Here is a 21,390-nt window from a genome sequence, read left to right as displayed (position 1 = left end):
GACACGTCGTTAGTTTAAATAAAGAAAATCAAGAATGTAACACTGGAATTTGCTTAATTTTTTAGCTCTTCCAGGAGCTCCTCGACAGAATAGAAGGAGTGAGCCATGAGGAAACTCTTCAGTTTAGACTTAAAAGCGTTTGGGCTACTGCTAAGATTTTTGAGTTCTTGTGGTAGCTTATTGAAAATGGATGCAGCAGAATACTGCACTCCTTTCTGCACAAGAGTCAAGGAAGTGCATTCCACATGCAGATTTGATTTCTGCCTAGTATTAAGTGAGTGAAAGCTGCTAACTCTTGGGAATAAGCTAAAATTGCAAACAACAAACGACATTAAAGAAAATATATACTGTGAGGGCAATATCAAAATTCCCAGACTATTGAACAGGGGTCGACAAGAAGTTTTCGAACTTACACCACACATAGCTCGAACAGCCCGTTTTTGAGCCAAAAATACTCTTTTTCAATCAGAAGAATTACCCCAAAAAATAATACCATATGACATAAGCGTATGAAAATATGCGAAGTAGACTACTTTTCGTGTTGAAATGTCACTTATCTCAGATACTTTTCTAATGGTAAAGAAAGCGGCATTTAGTTTCTGAACAAGATCCTGAACAATGACTTTCCACAACAGCTTACTATCTATCCGTACGCCTAGGAACTTGAACTGTTCCGTCTCGCTTATAACATGCCCATTCTGTCTGATTAAAATATCAGTTCTTGTTGAATTGTGAGTTAGAAACTGTAAAAACTGAGTCTTACTGTGATTTAGCATCAAATTATTTTCCACATGCCACGAACTTATTTCATGAACTACATTATTTGATAATGTTTCAATATTACACACAAGATCCTTCACTACCAAGCTGGTGTCATCAGCAAACAGAAATATTTTTGAATCACCTGTAATACTAGAAGGCATATCATTTATATAAATAAGAAACAGCAGTGGCCCCAGCACCGATCCTTGGGGAACGCCCCATTTAACAGTGCCCCATTGGGACTGAACATCATTACCATTCTCAATATTGCGGAGAATTAGCTTCTGCTTTCTGTTCTTAAAGTAAGAGGCGAACCAATTGTAAGCTACTCCCCTTACTCCATAATGTTGCAACTTCTGCAGTAATATTTTGTGGTCAACACAGTCAAAAGCCTTCGTTAAATCAAATAAAACACCTAACGTAAGCAACCTTTTATTTAATCCGTCCAAAACCTGCAAGGACTATGAGCAATCAGGTTTTTATACTGTATTTTCTCCATTGTATTTTTTCTGTTATTTGTTCAAAAGAAAAATTGTTATCTGAACAGGATCTTACTTTCTGAAAATATGTTTGTCCTTAGTTTAACTAATTTCCAGCACCGTGGAAGGCATGACGTCAGCAATTGTATTGTTTACTAAACTATTCAGTAAGATGAAGAGAACCGTTGAAGTTGCAATATTAATTTTCTTTGTTAGTGGATGACTAGATTCGAGGCCAAGCTCATTACTGGATGGTGTGATGATAATCTAAGGCTCGAAACAAGTCATCGAGTAATAAAGAAAATTAATATTGCATGTTTGACAGTTCGCTGCAATTTATTTGGTGGTATGTTGTCTATCACGTTTCTTATTCTGTTTACTATATCTTCCATTCATTTTGTGTGCCATATTTAAGAGATTTATACTTCTATAATATCCACAGCCCTCTCTTGATTCCGTTTGAAACGGGCATTACTATTGGTGTATCCATTGGTATTATTCTTTGTTGCCAAAGCTGAGTTACGGAATGTAGAAGCCTATACTTAGCCACTTCTGGTAGATATTTGAAAAGTTCTACATTTAGTTTCTCACATTCAGGAGTTTTCGGTTCTCACAGGCTTCTTGAAAATCCTTACTATCTATTTTATCGATTTCCGAAGACCATGCGTTTATTTATTCAACTTTGTCAATCTCCTCTTCTACCGACCACATATTTTTACAGAACTTAATCCAGTCTTTTCTGTTTAGAAAGTTTAAATTTGCCTTTTCTTCTTTGTTTAAATATTTCATTATTTGGAAATCACAGTTGTGCGCATCTATTTCTTTATTAACTATACATCTTTCCCAGTTGTCTACACGTGCGGCCCTTGCTAACTTCTTTGTTTCTTGTCTTTGTGTTTTATAGTCTTCCAATATGTGAGGAGTTTTCTCGTAAACCCCAGTAAATATAGCTCTTTTTTCTGTTGAACAGCGTAATTTAATTCCTCATTCCTAATACTATGTTCGCTTTTTACTATTGTATTTATTTCTTTTCCGCAGGGTTTCGAAAGCTACCCTTTGAATCTGTTGAGTCAGTTTCTGTGAGGGATTTTAGTACGTTGCACAGTGGCAGAGTCATCCATCATTTTAATTAATCACCCTGCCACACCAATTTGGCCTCTTAATGGTTTTGTATTGGCGTTTTATAGTTGATTATATCTACAGTTATTCTCCTACATTTTATCTGCATTTCATGGATTGCGTTTTATGACCCTCCATATGTCAATAGCTTGCTTTAAATTCTTGTTTATTGTGCAGTATTTGCTGATGAAACAGCTTGATTTTAGAATTTACTGTCCTTTCAATACATTCTCACCATCCTCATCTCTATTTATTTCATGCAAGTTCCCTGATAACCTTCTATTTATCATCCTGAAACATCTAAACACACACACACACAGACACAGACACACACACACACACACACACACACACACACACACACGGGGGAAGGGCGTGTAATAACTACCTATGTTTTCAAAATGTGACGGAACTTCCCAAGTGTCAAAGCAATAATTTTCATGATGTTACGTTTGTCTTTAGCTGTATGACTTCAACCTTTGTTGCATGAATAGTTAGATATTTAGTCATTATGAGTTCACTAATAGATTTCAGAAACTCAGGGATAGGGACTGATTATCCCCAATCAGCATCTTGCACTGTGTCCTTGTCTTCAATTCGCCTAATTCTTGCTAGTGACTACATGGTTTCTCCCAGTATTGTTCCCATCATCTTGCGTTATAGTCTTCTTCCGTTACTAAGTTACCTTCATCAGCTAAGTACTCCTTGTTTTGTGCACCCTAAAGTGATTGAACGTGCGAATTGGAGAGTGGCCGATGGTTTACACACCGCCTTCCGGTAATTCAGTCTACATTTTCTGTAAATTCGCTAAATATCTTAAAGGGAGTTCTAAGATTTTTCTTCTGTAAATGCACAGATGGTTTCTGTCCACGTACTTACCCTGTCCTAGGATGCCTACATCTGTAGTGGCCACGTTGCCGACGGTTCGTTAAACACTAATATTCCTTTTCCTGAAGTTGTTGTTTATTTTGTCTGTGTGCATTATCTACATTACCATGTTTAAGTTTTGTGCCTATCTCATAAGATGTATCTTCTTGGACTTTTCATTTCTGATTAATTTTCGGTGTCGATTTCCACACACAACATGTTTCCTTCTTTATTCGTACTTTTTGTTAATGAAATTATATGTGTTATTCGCAGCTATCTCTTTCCGCATTCAAATTCTAATATTTTTCTGCTGTATTTACTATACTCCTTTTATTCATTCAGTCGCTTTTCTACACTATAACGATTCTAGTTCCTCAGACTGTCTTTGCGTTATAAACAATTTGGGTTCTTACCTTAATTGCTGTTGGGTCCTTGTAGAGTAGCTTCTCCTATGTGAGACTATGTTGTCGTCCGAATATTTTTATCCAGCATAAAAAACCATCATGACCCATTTAGCAGAAAACTGCATGTTCTACGGATACATAACATTATAGTGTAACCAATGCCTTCGAAGTCGCGGTACTGCATACATAAACTTGTCCTGTCCACGCCTATAGGTAGCATGAGATTTGTTGTTCCTATCTCTTAGATTTCTGCAATTGTGACCACAGGAGGAGCCGCTGCTTCCTCCAGGGAAAAGGGGCTCTATGAACCAACTTAACAGAGAAAGCTATTGACTCCATTCTTTGAGCTGTACTGGTCAGCTCCCAATCGCAACGCAGACCGTTATAGAGCTTACCTCAGCTACGGCAAGTGACCCTTACATGATACAATGAACAGGGTGAGCTGGTCCAAGGTTTTCTAACTGTGATTACTCTCCCACATTCCTCAGATATCCTAGCAGGAGACAGGAAGAACCTGTCCTCTCAAGACAGACATCAATGTAATGATACTGAAGACCTGATACTAGTCAAGTAAGTTCAGTGTTTCCTTCCATTCAGTATTACCATTACGTGTCGCAGAGATACAGAAAATACGACTAGCATCAAGCGCACATTTTCTCCTCACATTTTACTTCATTTTTTACCACTAGTTACCACTATACAGATATTCTCCGTACATGCACAAAAGTAATTTTGTATGACTTGATATCCTGCATGCGAAACTAACGATCACCACGATACAAACTGAAAAAAATCTAAGGCTCAAAAATAGCTACGTTGGGGCCGATAGCTAACCGGAGCAAAACGATTAAGAAACTTTATTTGCGGTGTTTTTAACTGCTCCACCGTCGGTGGAGTCAATATAACTAACTACACAAGAACGCACTGTAGGTTACAGTTTCAAATCAAAATGCTCATTAAAAACACAAGCCCTTCTGCGGCTGATAACTGTGCAGATAGTAACGCAAGCTGGCAAGTGATGCAAAACGTACTCCTCTAATGTGTCACTAAATGAAACATGTTCCTCTCCATCTCCTTTACTCCTTCTGAAACGACATCTGATGGAAACTTTGGTTTAAAAAATAAAATGATTTGCGAAAACGTCTAAATTCCACACTGGCTTCTTTCGCAGAATTTATGATTTTCGACTATGCTACCGCACCTCCACCATTTCCGAGCGCGAACCGACCTTTCCCATCCCCAAGCAACAACTCTCGTACAACCCTTACCCTTCGATGCTGTGTCTTGCACCGCTGACACAGATATACAGCCTGTCACTGGCTGTCGCTTTTTCTGCCTTTATTCTTGCTATTTCCGCATCTTAGTACAATATAAAATTTACAATATTCGTGCCTGTTAACAATTTACAGAAATAATGTCTTATACGAAACGTGCAAAGAAGCTAGTTAATCTTATGTTATACACCATATGAATATTCAGCTATTTCTTACTTAATGTTTTAACTTGTAATATCGCTGATTTAGGATTTTCACTTCTAGTAAACCAAACCACAAGAAATTACTACTAAGGAGCAATATATGATACAACAGATCATTTATTGCACCTAGACCATGTCCTTGACTTGCAAATATGGTTCGATATTAATGCAGAAATTCTGCACAGGTCTTACTTTTATACGATGGATATAATGAGATTTCAATTTTTGCAAATGATATTTAGTGTACCTGAGCGGAATTTTCATCTGATTGTGGTAGCATGGAGTATTAAGTTTAGCTGTTTCTGTAACTGCTCAATATATGTTTGTGTGGGTCTTCCTCCCTTCCTTCCCCCTCACCACCACCCCCACCTCGCAGCATACCAGAATTGATTGCTACGTACTTCTGTCTCATCGCAGTACAACAGGCCGCTCTCACCTCCCCACAGTTGGGCATTCCTGTTTCCATTCATACACCCGCAAGCAACTTTTCCAAAGCCTTTACTGCGTGAAAACGGCCTCACTCAACACGCTAACGCCTTATAGGCGGGCTGGGCGTTGGCCGCTACGTGAGACGAATATATAATCTGTGCCCAATTCCTCGCTAGAATTTCATAGTATGCTCGAAGAAGACGCAGGTGTCAATGGTGGTAAATCTTCTCATAGGTCAAAGTTTCCGATAATACGTTACAGCATTGTTCTGCATTTAGATTCAAATTTGGAGAAGCTACCACTTATTTATTTTATTCCTGGTTCAGTACTGGCATCCCATTTTATGACTGTGCGAATTTGAACCATTGTGCAGATCTGTATTGATGTTAGATGTGAACGACTGATGCGACATTATCTCTGAAGAGTGCGTCGTAAGTTGTAGAATCCTGCGATAGTGAAAAAGTTGCCACACTGGGTGTCATCGAATGATCAAGCTTCATGAGTTCATGTAGGACACCAGTAGTCCAAAGTAAGGGTATCTGCCACATTGTTTTCTCGAGAAGAACACAAAGGACTCCCCAAGGCGATTGTGAAAAGGCATTTGACCGAATTGGATTGTAACTGTTAAAGAAGATAATTGCCTAGAGACCGTTGTAGACTGAACATCACTGTGGAGTTATCTTATGGATTGCAGCATATGTACCTCCTCACTGTATTTTTTTCTATCTGAAATGTAGGCCGAATTTTCTTTCACTCTATAAAAGTCTACGTATTACCAAAATTACATATTCACTAACTGTTATCTACCTTGTACTCATATGGTAACCTTTGATTAAACAGAACCCAATTTTGGACTGAAATGTAACTTACCTGAATGCAGCTTGTCTTTGTATTAAATGCACAACGGACGTAAAACAATTATCTGGCCGTAATCAAACTTTCCACATACCTAGCGTCTTGACAACATTGTTGTAGATTTCTCGAAAGCACAACAGGAAAAGCAAGCAGCCAGCGCCTAAGCTAGATTTCTATTTCTAAATACGTGTTCGCATGTGGTAATGCGTAATGCGTAATGACAAACAGTGTGATGGGAAGAGTAATTATTCCTATGAAATGATATTCCAGGACAACGATTTTAGAATGAAGTATACATTCGAAAGACACAGTAAAAATTCGCTTGATCTTCACACCTAACATTGGTCTGGACAATACTTTGCTTAGCAAAGGGAACGATGATTTAAAGAGGATACAATGTTAACAGAGAATTGCTTTAAAAATGAAACAGCTTAATCAATTGATATATTAATCCATGATTCAGGGAAGTGGTGTGAGCTTTCTCTCAGCTCTGAGCAAGTTGATTAACTGATAAAAATCATTCCTGGCTGCGCAATGCTGCAGTCTTACCTCAAACTTCTTCTCTTCAAAAATAATAACATTATTCAAAATATATTTTCCTTTCACTTTCCATTGAATACATCATATTCATCTTTGCTGTCCTTTCTTCACCTAACAGATACAATCACAAGACCACACAGCACTACCAAATCCGTCCATCAACTACCACACATTCACACATTCAACTAAGAATTCATCAGACTGCGCAGAGACAAAGACTCTGTCACGAGAAGATCAAAGATTTTTGAACAGTTACGTAAGTTAGTCTCTCTGACGTGAACATATATGACATACAAAAATCAAAATGGTATGATCACCTTTCACATGGTCGTTGCTTTTTTATCTCAATGTTGCCTGCTTCCACAGTCATTACTGGAAGAGCTGATAGTGCAGTGAGCTGTACCCAACCCCTGCACTAACTGTCAGCACTTAACATCGACAAATAGAGCACACTGTTTTAGGTGCAAGTGATACATTCAACTGTAGCAATAGCATTCAATGTGTTCCTACAACATGCATTATAATTCATTGTAAAATGTAAACAAAGCATCGACAGGTCCCAGTACTTTCTTGAAATGCGCTCCTCCTCAGCCTTCACCACCCCTGCCTCGTCTACAAGAATCCTGTATTAGCTATGGAAGCCCTCGCCTATCCTAAAGTCGTAGAGTAGTTCTGGATATCTTTATTTGTCCTGAAAGCCCCAGCGGAAAAATCAGATCGTATAATAATTTAGAGAACACTTCCAATATATACTTACTCCCCTCATCCCAACCCTTGTCTCAATGTAACTGCAGCCTACTGCCGCTACTTCAAGCATAAACACGTACAAAATATATATCTTCCTGATAGGAAATAGTTCACTTTTAAGCGAATCTATTTGCCATTGTAATACTTGTCTGCTCAACGGAAAAAGACAGCTCCTTGTGAAATCAACTTGTTTACCTTTAGCGCAAATCTGTCCTCTGTGATGCTGCTATACTGTGAAATTTCGTACCTGATACTACAAACTAAGCCACATATGGGAAATAATAAGGATCAGATCAAAAAGGATGTTCTAAGGGGGGCAACTGGCGTTAATACCCGTCCTTTTGAATCATAAAGGGTGAAACTCTGAGCGTACAGTTGGTTTTACTCGTAAAACGTTGAACAATATGAGCATATCTGGCGAAAAGGTAGATACCCTACTTTGCAGACTTCCATCAAAGTGCCTGCTGGTTACAATAAAGTATGTAAAGCCCCCACTTACTAATAACATAGTCAATAACCTATCCAGAAATTTATTTAAATAAACTCCTGTGCCCCCTATCAGCCACGCAACATGTCGAGGTGGGGTGGCTTGCGGGACTCAACGATACAAATAACCGCAACGTGGGTGAAACCATAACGGAGGATTATCTGTTGATATGCCAGAAAAATATGTGGTTCCTAAAGAGAGGCAGTAGCCTTTTCAGTAGTTGCAGAGGCAACACAGCCGAAGTGGTCTTATCAGGAAAAAACAAAAGTGGCATACCACAGTTCGAAGAGTGGGTTCGGGTAAGTAGGTAAGAAAATTTAAAAAGGGAAATGGATAGGTTAAAATTAGATGTAGTGAGAATTTATGAAGTTCGGCAGCAGGATGAACAGGTCTTGTGGTCAGGTTACTAGTGAGTTCTAAACACAAAACGGATTAGGAGTAACGCAGGAGTAGACTTAAAAATGAGTAAGAAAATAGGAATGCAGGGAAGCTGCTATGAACAGCATATTGAAACTATTATCGTAACCAAGATAGACACGAATCCAGCATCCGCCATAACAGTACAAGTTTATGTGTCGAGTAGTTTCGCAGATGAAGAAGAAATTGTAGGAGTTCATAATGAGATTAAAGATAATTATGGAGATAAATCAGATAAAAATTGAACTGTGATGGGTGACTGCAATTCGACTGCAGGAAAACGAAGAGAAATAGTAAGAGAACATGGACTTGAGGAAAGGAACGAAAGAGGAAGCTACCTGGTAGTTTTGCACAAAGTGTAATTTAATCCATTTGGTTTAAGAATCATGAAAAAAAATTGTGCTCGTGGAAGAGCCCTTGGGACAATGGAAGGTTTCACATTAATTGTATAATGGTAAGACCGATTTAGAAACCAGATTTATGAACTGTAAGACGTTTCCAAGGACAGGTGAAGATTCTGACCATAATTTATTGTTTAGGAACTGAAGGCTGGAGAAACTGTAGAAGGGTAGAAAATTATGGACGAACAGGAGCAACCAGAGGTTGTTGAGAGATTCAGAGGGAGAATTGGGAAAAGTTAGACTTGATCAGGGGAAATAAATACAATAGAAGACGAATTGGTAGCTTTGGTAGATGAAACAATGAAGGAATCACAGGATGACATAGATAAAATGACAAGGTCTATCAGATACCTTTCAATAGCTCAGATGTTATTACACCTGTCGTGTAAAATGGAACAGGTGTAACATAGCCTACAGGTGGCACTAGTTAACTGCTCGTCACGTACACCCCTCGTTGCTGCAGTACCTCGGAAAAGTATCTCAATTATGAGAACGTCGATGCACTGTGCACAGGAAATCCAGCCGTCAGATCATCAGATCATGTGAGAACACAGATAAAACGATTCCTTGTCCGGAGTACACACTAGATATGTCAAAAACATCAATAATCTCCTTTTATTAGACGCAGTTACTCAATTAACATTATAAACACAGCCACATGACACTGTGTACACCATAACAGCTACGTGATGCATTTTATGTATCAAAAATCGCTATATTATAAAAACTTATTTAAAAAATACCAAACAGGTTTAAGAACGCCAGTGTAGTTAATGGTTACACTCCCTCTATCGGTGGAATTAAGATAACAATTTAAAAAGTTAAAGTGTGGAGGTAATAACGAATGGTATCCAAACGTCTGACAAGCTATAACTCTCTGCTACCTTCTTTGTACTACTACACACCTGTTACATTTTATGTCAACGTCTAAATACAATTCCCTCTGAGGTGGCGATGCCACAGCCAAGTGAGCGGTTAGTCAGTTTTCCGCTTTTGTGACATGTACCACATATTCAGTACTGATGGTACGTATGTCTCAATGGATATTTTATTTTCCCAAGTAATATAAAACCTATAAGAAACTTATTTCCACAGCTTTGTAATTAAACTGTTCGCTGCTAGAAATGTAGAAGATAATACAATTTTGCAACTGCTATTTCAGACTAAATTACTTCACAGCACATTTAACTTTAAATGTACATCCACCATTAATCCAACGCAGTCACCGCAATTACTGCCCTATCATGCAATCATACATCCGTGTATAGCATTTATTAGTGATTACGTGTAATGCAGTAGTTACCTGTTCCACGGAGCTTTGATCGGCAATTAGTTTGTCCTAATGTCTCACCACACGTGTTTGCTCTGCCACATCTATGTGTCACATTGAATATTGACTTTTACGAGGAGAGGAAGTCACTGTCATAGCTCCCTGTGGGATTTCTGAATTATAAACTATGTTTTAGATGATATTTTTGGTAACACTTTTCGATGGTTAATGGTTTTCATCGGGACACTAGCAGCGAAAACAATTAACAGGAAATAAAGTGTATGCTAACAATGCAGTTAATAAATTAGACTCATATACAAATATCCAGAGAATGCAGAAGGGAACAAGCCAGTTCTAAGGGAACGGGTTTTAGAGTAGTAATGAAATGACGAGTTTGGGACAAATATGAGCAATGAACTGCCGGCTCTGCTTCTCCCAATCACAGCCCAGTATTTTGCAGTCATATAAAATGAAACAAACAGTCATTATGCATCCCAGAGTGGGACAACTTGTTCTCTTGAACCACGTTGCGACTAAATATGAGTACAGTTACGTAAGAGATGGGCGAGGGGCATAATGTCGTTCTAGTCGAGTGGCATGGCAGTTGTGTAACATCTGCATTTGGTTATCTGCAATGCATCTACTTTCCTTGACTGTTCTGAGGCAAGTCCTTGCTCGTGACTCTCCGAAAGCTGCCTACGGCAGGTGGTGGCAAGGAGAGCGATGGCGGGATCTTTTGTCAACAAGATCCAAACAGCTTCAGCGGCATCCACAGAATCCACAAAATACCGTCAGCAGCGCACGCACGTGCGCAAACACACACACACACTCACTCACACACAAATACTTGCAAACACACGCACAATTTGTCACTATGTCTTGTTCTCTGTACTTCTCTTGGCATCAACTGAATTTCGATATGTAACCACATTTGGTGCAAGGTACAATGGACTCTCAAATTAAATATTCCCATGTTATTTTCACGTCTTATACTCTCTGTATTACTTATCGAAATGTACAAAGATTTGACACTACTCGTGTAACTTACAAGCCTAAAATTCGGCCGGAGACTAAATTTAACTGTCACGACCTTTTTCCATGTCCAAAAGCTCTGTATTACGGTAGTGTAACAGTAGAAACACTTGTGGCTGACATAATAAGCTAAGCAGGAAAATAGTAGTACTTGACAGTTTTTCTTAGGCCTACCTGAATTTATGTCCAATCAACGTGATACAAAAAACGTTTCGAGAAAGACTGAGACACTTATCACTCACACTATGATGCGAAAGCTGTGTGTAAAGTTTAAAGTCTCCTTTCCTGTTCATAATCAGCTGCTGAACAACACTAATAGCTAACGTGAAGAAAGAATCCATAGAATGTTTAATAGCAGATGTCATTTTTTCTGACGCTTTTGTACCACAAACCATACTAAAAATCACGCATCTTGGAGAGGTCTTTAATGCAGTGTGTCGTCCAAGCTGCATCATTTTCTAATACGCATGAGTAGCTACAGAAAGCACAAATACTATATATTAACTCTGAAAACCCTTAGATCCACATGGTGCCAGCTCAGATTGATTGAAAAGAGTAGCTCTGAGAAGTTGTAATGTCTTGGAACACAGTTTCACACATGAAGTTCAATCTCTGATCACAGACGAAAATTACATCCTTGCATCTAATTTAGAATTGCAGTTGAAAGAAGTAAACAAAATTCTGTATTATTTATCAAAATACATAAAGATATCTTCTATGGCGTTACAAAACAAATGTAATCTCATATGAGCATGGGTGGCGATGACTGACTTATACCAACCTGCACTGGTAACTACATGACTCTGATGAAAACAAAATACTGAACGATAGTTTTAACATTTGAATTTAATGTGCATCCGTAGAAGCAGAAAGCGAGAGTTCCTATGCTTTCAGCTACCCACTTGCAGCTAGTTCCTCAAAGTCAGACAAGCATTGTACCGACCCCATTCTAGGGTATTTCCTTTATACTTCAGTACAAAATATTTTTATCTTCTGCTGATGATGCTAACTTACGCCGTCATACAGTGGAAGTTGGTGTTTAAAAAGCTTGGACAGCCTTCTACAGTATCAAACTACACCATCCATTCCGAAATTATGAATCACAGTTTAGATTCTGGTTATAGCATGTTCTTTAGCTACGAAAGAAATAAAAATTTCTCAAAGACACTCCTCAGAGACACTTTATAAAATCTATGAGGTGGTTAGCGATATTAGCGTTCGCTCCTCGACTTGTAATTTTATACATAAATTTGTTAAATCTGTATATCTTTATTCTGCAGCTGGAGCTCTTTCACATTAACCTATTCCGACTTTGTTATCATTGTTTAACTGATAGTGTCGCTACATTGATAGTCTTCTTGCATATAGAACTTAAGGTTTGATGTTAAGTAATCACGCCCTGCCACTTTTCTTAAATCCCAGCAAAATAATTTTCACTTATTCTAGACCCAAATGGCAATAGAAATTTATACAAAATTTTTATAGTATTCCAGGTAGCTCATCCTGGAGCATTACCATGTACTTAACTGTTTAACACACCGCACGTTTGCTTCTTTAACATTATGAGATGCCCGTTCCATAATTGTGTTTGGTAGTCCACTAGCACCCAAGTGTGTCGACGACCTCATACATGTGCAGCCTGCGCGTCAGTAAGACGGTAAATAAGACATGTACAAGTCTGAAAACATTAGTAAGTCCTGACGTGTCTGAGGCTTTGCTGATTAAGCATATGTACAAACCTAAGCACAGTTCCACTGGCATAACACACACATGTAGCAAGGCGGATGGGGCGCAACTTGGTTGCATATCATTTCAGGGGGACTGTCCTAAGTTGTGTATTAATGCTTAATATGCGAGATCTCTGACAAGCTCAGATACTGTGATGTGTTCAAATTTACACATGTCTTATGACCCATATTACAGAGATGCGGGCGGCAAGTGTGTGAGGTACTGGACAGAGGGGACACCGTTGTCCTAGTGGAGTGCCAAGCTAAGTTGTGGGAGGAATGGTCTGTAATATTCAGAAAACATATGCCTCGTGCATTTAACGGTTATCTACTTGATAAATTCTCCAGGATCAAATGCCTGGGACGTAGCAGCAGCTACGTGTAGAAAATTACTACCTTATGGACCTGGACCTAACGCAGAATTTTGCTAGGATTTTCATCAAATTGAAAATGTGAAACTTATCATCAAATAATAATTTATGCATGCAAATTGACTACCAACGAAATATGAATATGATTGTGAATAACGATAAGATAGTATCAATAGACAGTTTAATGTGGAAGAACTTCATTTGTAGAATAAATATGCGTAAGAAGTTCGTACGTCACACACGAGCCCAGGAATGAATAATACTATGGATAACAATCTTATCGTCTTCGTAAAGAGTTCCTGATGGGAGTTTAAGAGAAACATTTATTTCTTCCTTAGCTAAACGACATGCTGTTACCAGACTAGAAGCTATGATCTATAACGACAGAATAGATGGTACGTTTGACTCTGTGGAAGATTATCTAAGTGTATTAAACACCAACATCCACTGTGCAACAGCATAAGTAAATGTTATCAGCAGAAGATGACAAACATTTTATACTGTAACATCATACTGTAGGATAGGATCCCTGCACCCCAATAGGTATGGGATGGGGAGGCTGGCTAAGCTTATAGGTGACAGTGTAGTGGGTGGTGGTGGTGGTGGTAGAGTCACTCATAGAAAATTTCCGGTAGTAGTTGGTGTTAGAGCTGCACCTTTTTTAGATTGAAGTCAGCTGAGAGGTATACCTGATTAAAGGAAGTCCCTCTAACTAAGGGCTCACCTTCTGAGGATGTAATGTTTCCAAGTAGAGAAGGGATTAGCATATTTCATAAAAAATACGTATTAGAGATAAAGTTAGTGAACTGCTTATAGATGTTGATTCTGCAATTATTGGTATATCAGAGCACCACTTAAATAATTTGATAATTCAGAGACTTCCTTTACCAGGATACAGATTAGTTGGCTGTTTCTCAAGGAGTTCCTTGCAGGTTGGGGAGTGGCTATGTACGTAAAAAACAGTATTCCATTGAGTCCACAGACATATCATGAGACTGCACTGAACAGATATTTGAATGCTGTGCACGGGCAGTTGAATTTAATGAAACTAAACTTCTAATTGTTGTTGTTTGTAGGTCACCTAACTCCGACATTAGAGCATTTCTGCTCAAGCTAGAGGGGGTTCTTGATTCACTTTGTAGGATGTAACAGAAAGTAGTTATATTTGGTGACTTCAGTATAAATTTTCTATATTATGGTGCAAGAAAAAGGATGGTGGTAGATTTCCTAAATTCATATGATCTGATGCAGACTGTGGTTCTTCCAACTAGGGTGCAAGGGAATAGTAGCACAGCCATAGACCATATTTTTATTCATTCTTCATTACTAGATGGGCATTCTGTTAGTGAAAGCGTGAATCGCCTTTCAGACCATGATACACAAATTTTAACGATAAAAGGCTCCTGTATTCAAACCAATGTCATATTTAATTAAAAACTATGTAGGAAAGTTACACCAACAGCAATAGAGAGTTTTTTAAACCTTGGCAAGGAACAAGAGTGGGAGGATGTTTATAGTGCTGATAACATAGACGATAAATACAATGCATTCCTTGACACATTTTTCATGCTCTTTGAGAGTTGCTTTTGATTAGAACGTTGTAAACGGGTTACTAGCAGTAATAGACAGCCCGGGTGGCTGACTAGTGGCGTAAGGATATCTTGTAGAACAAAGTGGGAATTATATCAAAATGTTAGAAGTAGTCCCAATGAAGTTACAGTAGCCCATTACAAACAGTATTGTAAGGTACTTAAAATGTTATTAGGAAGGCAAAGAGTATGTGCTATGCAAATAGAATAGCTAATTCACAGTATAAAATTAAAACCATATGGTCAGTTGTGAAGGAAGTGCCTGGTCAGCAGCACAAGCCTGACGATATAAAGTCAGTTTGCAGTATAAATATTTCTGTTACTAATAAATCAGATATATGTACAGTATTTAACAATCATTTTCTGAGTATTGCTGATGAATTAAATAAAAATTTAGTTTCTAAAGGAAATCACACAACTTTCTTGGCAAATGCCTTTCCAAGATTGATGTCTGAAATACTCCTCTGTGATACAGACAAGAGGAAGATTGAGTCAATAATTAAATCACTGAAGACTAAGGACTCTCATGGTTATTATGGAGTGTCTAGCAGAATATTCATGTACTCTGCTGCACATCTTAGCCCTGTATTTAGCCATATTTGTAATTTTTCCTTTAGGAATGGTCAGTTTCCTGAGCGATTAATGTACTCAGTAGTAAAGCCGCTTTATAAAAAGGGAGAAAGGGATAATGTAGATAATTTTATACCTATTTCTATGCCATCAGTGTTTGCTAATGTTATTGAAAAGGCTGTGTATGTAAGGATAATTGATCATTTTATATCACACGATTTGCTATGAAAGGTACAGTTTGGCTTTAGAAGTCGTTTAACAACTGAAAATTCTATATTCTCTTTTCTCTGCAGGTAATGGATGGGCTAATCAAAAGGTTTCGAACGCTTGGTATATTTTTTTTGTTTAACTATGGCATTTGATTGTGTTGATCACAAAATATTGAAATATTGCTCCAGAAGTTGGATCATTATGGAATATGGGGAGTAGCTGACAATTGGTTCACCTCTTACTTTAGCAAGAGGCAGCAAAAGGTTATTATTCATAATGTTGATAATGGATGTGATGTGGGGTCTTAATGGGGTACTGTCAAGTGGTGGGTGCCCCAGGGATCAGTGTTGGGGCCACTACTTTTCCTTATTTATATAAATGAAAACGGGTAACTCCAAAATATTTCTGTTTGCTGATGACACTAGCTTGGTAGTAAAGAATGTTGTGTACAACATTGGCTCGATTTCAAATAGTGCAGTACATGACCTAATTTCATGGCTTGTAGAAAATAAACTAACGCTAAACCACATTAAGACAGTTTTTACAGTTCCTAACAAACAATTCAATTTCACAATTTTAATTTCACAGAATGGGCATATGATTAGTGAAACTGAAAAGTTAAAATTTCTAGGTGTTCAGATAGATAGTAAGCTGTCGTGGAAAGCCCACGTTAAGGATCTTGTTCAAAGACTTTTTACTATTCGAACGGTATCGGAAGGGTGTGATCGTTCGACGTGAAAATTAGTCTACTTTGCTTATTTTCATTCGCTTATTTCGTATGCTATTATATTTTGGGGTAACTCTTTCCATTCTAAAAGGATATTTTTGGCTCAGAAACGGGCGGTTTGGTCAATAAGTGTTGGAAGTTCACTAACCTCTTGTCGACCCTTGTTCACCAGTCTGGGTATTTTGACATTGGCCTCTCAATATATATATTCCTTACTGTCATTTCTTGTTAACGATATCAGCTTATTCCCAAGAATAGGCAGCTTTCACTTAGTTAATACTCGGCAGCAATCAAACCTGCATTTGCATCGGACTTCCTTAACTCTTGTGCAAAGAGGTGTGCAGTATACTGCTGCATCCATTTTCAATAAGCTACCACTCGAATTCAAAAATCTTGGGAGTAATCCACGCGCTTTAAAATCGAAACCGAAGAGTCTCCTCATGGGTCACTCCTTCTATTCTGTCTAGGAGTTCCTTGAAAAATTAGGCTGATTCTTATTGTATTGTTGTTTGCGTTTGCTTAAACTCATGGACTGACTTTTTCGGGTTCATGAACATTTATGTTTATCTGTTATTACTTTTACGTTGTAATTTCATGTACTGACACGTTCCATGACCTTGGAGATTCGCTCTTCAATTTGGTCCTACAGAACTTAACGTGTAAATAAATAAATAGATCAAAAAATACTTCGCTAACTTTGAAAAGCAGTTGAAAGTTAGTAGATTACAGCATAGCAATTCTCGTTTCTTACCTATACAAATGTGTGTTAAATTCAGATGTTAAAACTAGTGTTTAGTATATTATTTCATTGAAATTTCATGATGTTTCCACTCTTAAGTTAGCATTTTCAGCAGACGAAAATGAACATTTTGTTCTACAAGATAAATTTAATACCCCACCATCGGGAGGGGGGGGGGCGGCACTATAGTATTTGGGTGACTCTGACAAGTAGTTGCAAGAGATTGTTGACAACATGGAAACCCTCGTTTCTTACCTATAAGAATGAGCATTAAATTCAAAAGCTGAAACTACAGTTCAGTATTTCGTTTCATCATAGTGCCACAACAACAACAATGTAGAGCATGATCTGTTAATTTCTTGCTCCCAAAGATTTTGGTGGGGTGAATCGTTACAGAAAAACTTCTAAAAACGTTAGCTGATGAAAGTTCTATCTATAGTTCTACCGATAGTCTCAAGTAGGACTAAGAGGAACTGTTAACTATCTCTGCCTTGCATGTTTTGCATTTAATTTTTTTATAGTCATATGTTCTTTATAGTGTTACAGAGCATTAACACAAGCAATTTCGACCCGGAAATAACATTGTGGAGTGCACTGTCGTGTTTTAAGCTTACTTTAACCGTAAGTTACATCAGTAGTTTCAATAAAGTGAGCCATTTATGTTTTGTACTGTTTTGAAAGATAACAGACTATATAGACGTGGAGATAACGTTGTGAAAATAACATTTGATAGTCCATCGTGCCTTGAACCATATGGGGTACAAAGATTGAATCTGGTTGCTACCAAGTGTGATATAGAGAACAAGATGACCAACTCTGGGTGGCCGGAAAATGGTGTGCTGTGAGTGGCTGTTTCAGAGTAATGTCCAGTAAAATAATGGGATGAGAGTGGGAGAACAAAATGTGTATGTGTGTGAGCAAAATTTGTGTGGGTGTGTCTTACAAGAGGAGAGGGGAGGGGTGAGAGGGGAGGGGTGAGAGGGGAGGGGGATGCGTGGTGGGGCGAGGTGGATCGGAGATGCAATGGGGTGGGGCATGAGGCTATCACATGAGTACCTATGATCATACATGTAGACAAGCCGACAGTTATATCTCATATGTGTCACAAAAATGCCACTGCATTCTTAGTTATTAGCAATATTCAGAGTTTATATCTGCTTAAAATCGCCGATCTTTTGGCTGGTTTAATACACTCTGTTCCATTCTAATTGCATTTCTGGGCACATGTAACACTGAAAAGAGGCGGTATGACTGCTGTATTTCATAATATTTTATATACATTATAGCTGATCGTACAGACCCTGCTTGTGCCCATGAAAAAGTTTGATATGTATATCTGACTAGCCAACGTGTGTCACGATAATATAAAACAAGGTGCCTTGCCTTGTACTTTTTCAGTGAACTCCATCAACCCTATGCAGTAAGGTTCCCATATCGAAAAGGAATACTCCAAAAGAGGTTGGACAATTTTAGAGTAGACAGTCTCTTTAACAGCATTGTAGTGCATATCTAAGTGTATTGCTTATGAACACAAACTTTGATTCTCCTTCTGCACAAAATTTTCTTTGTGATCGTCCAAAAATAAAATGACTGTAGTTCTATACCCTAGGTGATTAGTTGAAGCGATCCTCTTTAAATTTGTATGATTTCTCTTGTACACAAAATTTATTGAATTTTTAAGCGCTCATGTGGAGAATCATGTAATTTTTATTATTTAGAATCAATTACCGTTTGTCCACCACACATACATGCGTTTTACAAATCGTTTTGGGTTCGTTCTCGACTTACATAGACGGCAAACAACAGCTTCGTCTGCAAACAATCCACATCATTTATATGGATTAAGAAGAACAGAGATACTATAACACTTCACTTAGGAACATCGGATATCACTTGTGTGTCACCAGACGATTTTCTGTGAATTACTGCCACTGTCAGCTTATCACTTAAATTTAAAAATTATGTTATCGCCTGTATCTGACAGGTATCTGCAAATCAAGCAGTTTTATTAAAACTTCTGGATACCTTATTGATAATATGACTCTTGTTACGGTTGAAACGTGTTTACTTCCGGATATACTTTAAATCAAAAGGCTGTACTAATCCGCTTTTCACGTTTCCAGCTGACATGGGAAGGAGTGAAAATAACGGAAGTGAAGGTCGAGAAATTGGTCACATTCTTCGACGATTTCGACATCCGACTGGACAACGCCATTGACGTGGCGAAGATCGAGGACATCAGGAAGACGAATGTGGTGGCGCGCCAGCACCGGCTCAACCACAAGCCCTTCTCGTACTCCCTGAAGGTGTCCAGCGACAAGGAGCAGCTGGGCCTGCTGCGCGTCTTCCTGGGGCCCTCTGGGGCGTGGGAGGGCGGCTCGCTGTCGCTGGACGACATGCGCCACAAGTTCCTCGTCATCGACGGCTTCCACATCAAGCGTGAGTACACGGGGGCTCGTCGCACTCCTGTTGTTCACTTGTACGCTGTTGTTGTTGTTGTTGTTGTTCTTGTCTTGTTGTGGTCTTCAGTCCAGAGACTGGTTTGATGCAGCTCTCCATGCTACTCTATCCTGTGCAAGCTTCTTCATCTCCCAGTACCTACTGCAACCTACATCTTTCTGAATTTGCTTAGTGTATTCATCTCTTGGTCTCTCTCTACGATTTTTACCCTCCACGCTGCCCTCCAATACTAAATTGGTGATCCCTTGATACTTCAGAACATGTCCTACCAACCGATCCCTTCTTCTAGTCAAGTTGTGCCACAAATTTCTCTTCTGCCCAATTCTATTCAATACCTCCTCGTTATTTATATGACCCACCCATTTAATCTTCAGTGTTGCACCACATTTCAAAAGCTTCTATTCTCTTCTTGTCCAAACTATTTACCGTCCATGTTTCGCTTCTGTACATGGCTACACTCCATACAAATACTTTCAGCAGCGACTTCCTGACGCTTATATCTATACTCGATGTTAACAGATTTCTCTTCTTCAGAAACTCTTTCCTCGCCATTGCCATTATACCTGTACACTATCTGATCAAAAATATCTGGGCGCCTATCAGTGGCCATTATTATGGGAAGTGTGCACTTCCCCTTTATCACGACTTGAACTCTGCTGAGAACACTTTGAGTGAGACGCCACAATGTCTGTGGAGGAATGGTAAGCCACGTAGAAATGGTAATGCATTCTTCCTCAAGCGCTGAAACCAGAGAATGTGGTGATTTGGACTCCACGGTCCGGGGCGAAGTCAATGTTCTAAACCATCTCAGAGATTCTCCATTGTGTTTGGGCTTCGGCTATGGCCAGTTAAGTCCATTTCAGAAATGTTACTGTCCACAGATCATTGCCTCACAGACGCTGCTTTATGACAGGGTGTACTGAGAGTCTAATACAGTTATCGTCCCCGAACTTTTCCTTTACTGTAAGCACTGCAAAGTGTTGAGAAATTTGTTCTTAACCTTCCGCAATGAAAGTTTTCTGAAGCACAGTAGGAAGCAGACAACCTACTGATTAAAAACACCGTCATACCCATAACGCAACCTGCTCCGTACTTCACTGTTGAAACCACCTGGGGTGGTAGGTAATGTTATCTAAGCAATCGCCAGATCCAAATCCTTTCATCGGATCAACGCAGTATTTAGCGTGAGTCACCACTCCGAAGAACTCGTTTCCAGCTATGCACTATAAAGTGGCATCGCGCTTTACACCATCTCAAGTGCCACTTAGCAGGGACCACAGAAATGTTTGGCTTATGAGGAGCTGTTCACCATTCTAAACCCATTCTTTTTAACTTCCAACGCACAGTTCTTATGTTAGCTAGACTGTTGTAACACTTTATAACTCAGTAGCGATTCCTTCCGCTGAATTCATGCGGTTTCTTACAGCAACCGTTCTTGTCCGTCAGAACATGAAGTCTGTCTTGTCTTGATTTAGCTGTGGCTGTGGTTAAACCATCGTGTTTCACAATCACACTATAAACAGCCGACTTGCGAACCTTTGGAAGGGTTGAAATGTCTCTGATTGATTTGTTGCTCACGTGACATCCAAAGAGTAGTGCACTTTCGAAGTCAATGGGTTCTCATGATTGACTCTTTCTGCTGTTACTGTCTCTCTACTGCCAATACGGTCCTCGCCTCCATTTATACTACCGCATCCATCGATCGTGACAT

At 38.8% G+C, this 21,390-nt stretch overlaps 1 protein-coding gene across 1 annotated transcript in view; it reads left to right on the top strand.

The window, feature by feature from the left end:
• LOC126237420 (allergen Cr-PI-like) overlaps positions 1 to 21,390 on the top strand; it is a 123,816-nt gene that overhangs the window by 86,754 nt on the left and 15,672 nt on the right. The window contains exon 9 of the mRNA XM_049947528.1: positions 19,343 to 19,658. Coding sequence (XP_049803485.1) covers positions 19,343 to 19,658 — 316 coding nt within the window. The remainder of the gene's footprint in view (positions 1 to 19,342; positions 19,659 to 21,390) is intronic.

Source organism: Schistocerca nitens, chromosome 2 (assembly GCF_023898315.1).
Source record: "Schistocerca nitens isolate TAMUIC-IGC-003100 chromosome 2, iqSchNite1.1, whole genome shotgun sequence".
Taxonomy (NCBI): Eukaryota; Metazoa; Arthropoda; class Insecta; order Orthoptera; family Acrididae; genus Schistocerca; species Schistocerca nitens.
The sequence above is the reverse complement of the archived record's forward strand: the minus strand, read 5'-3'. Positions and strand labels throughout refer to the sequence as shown.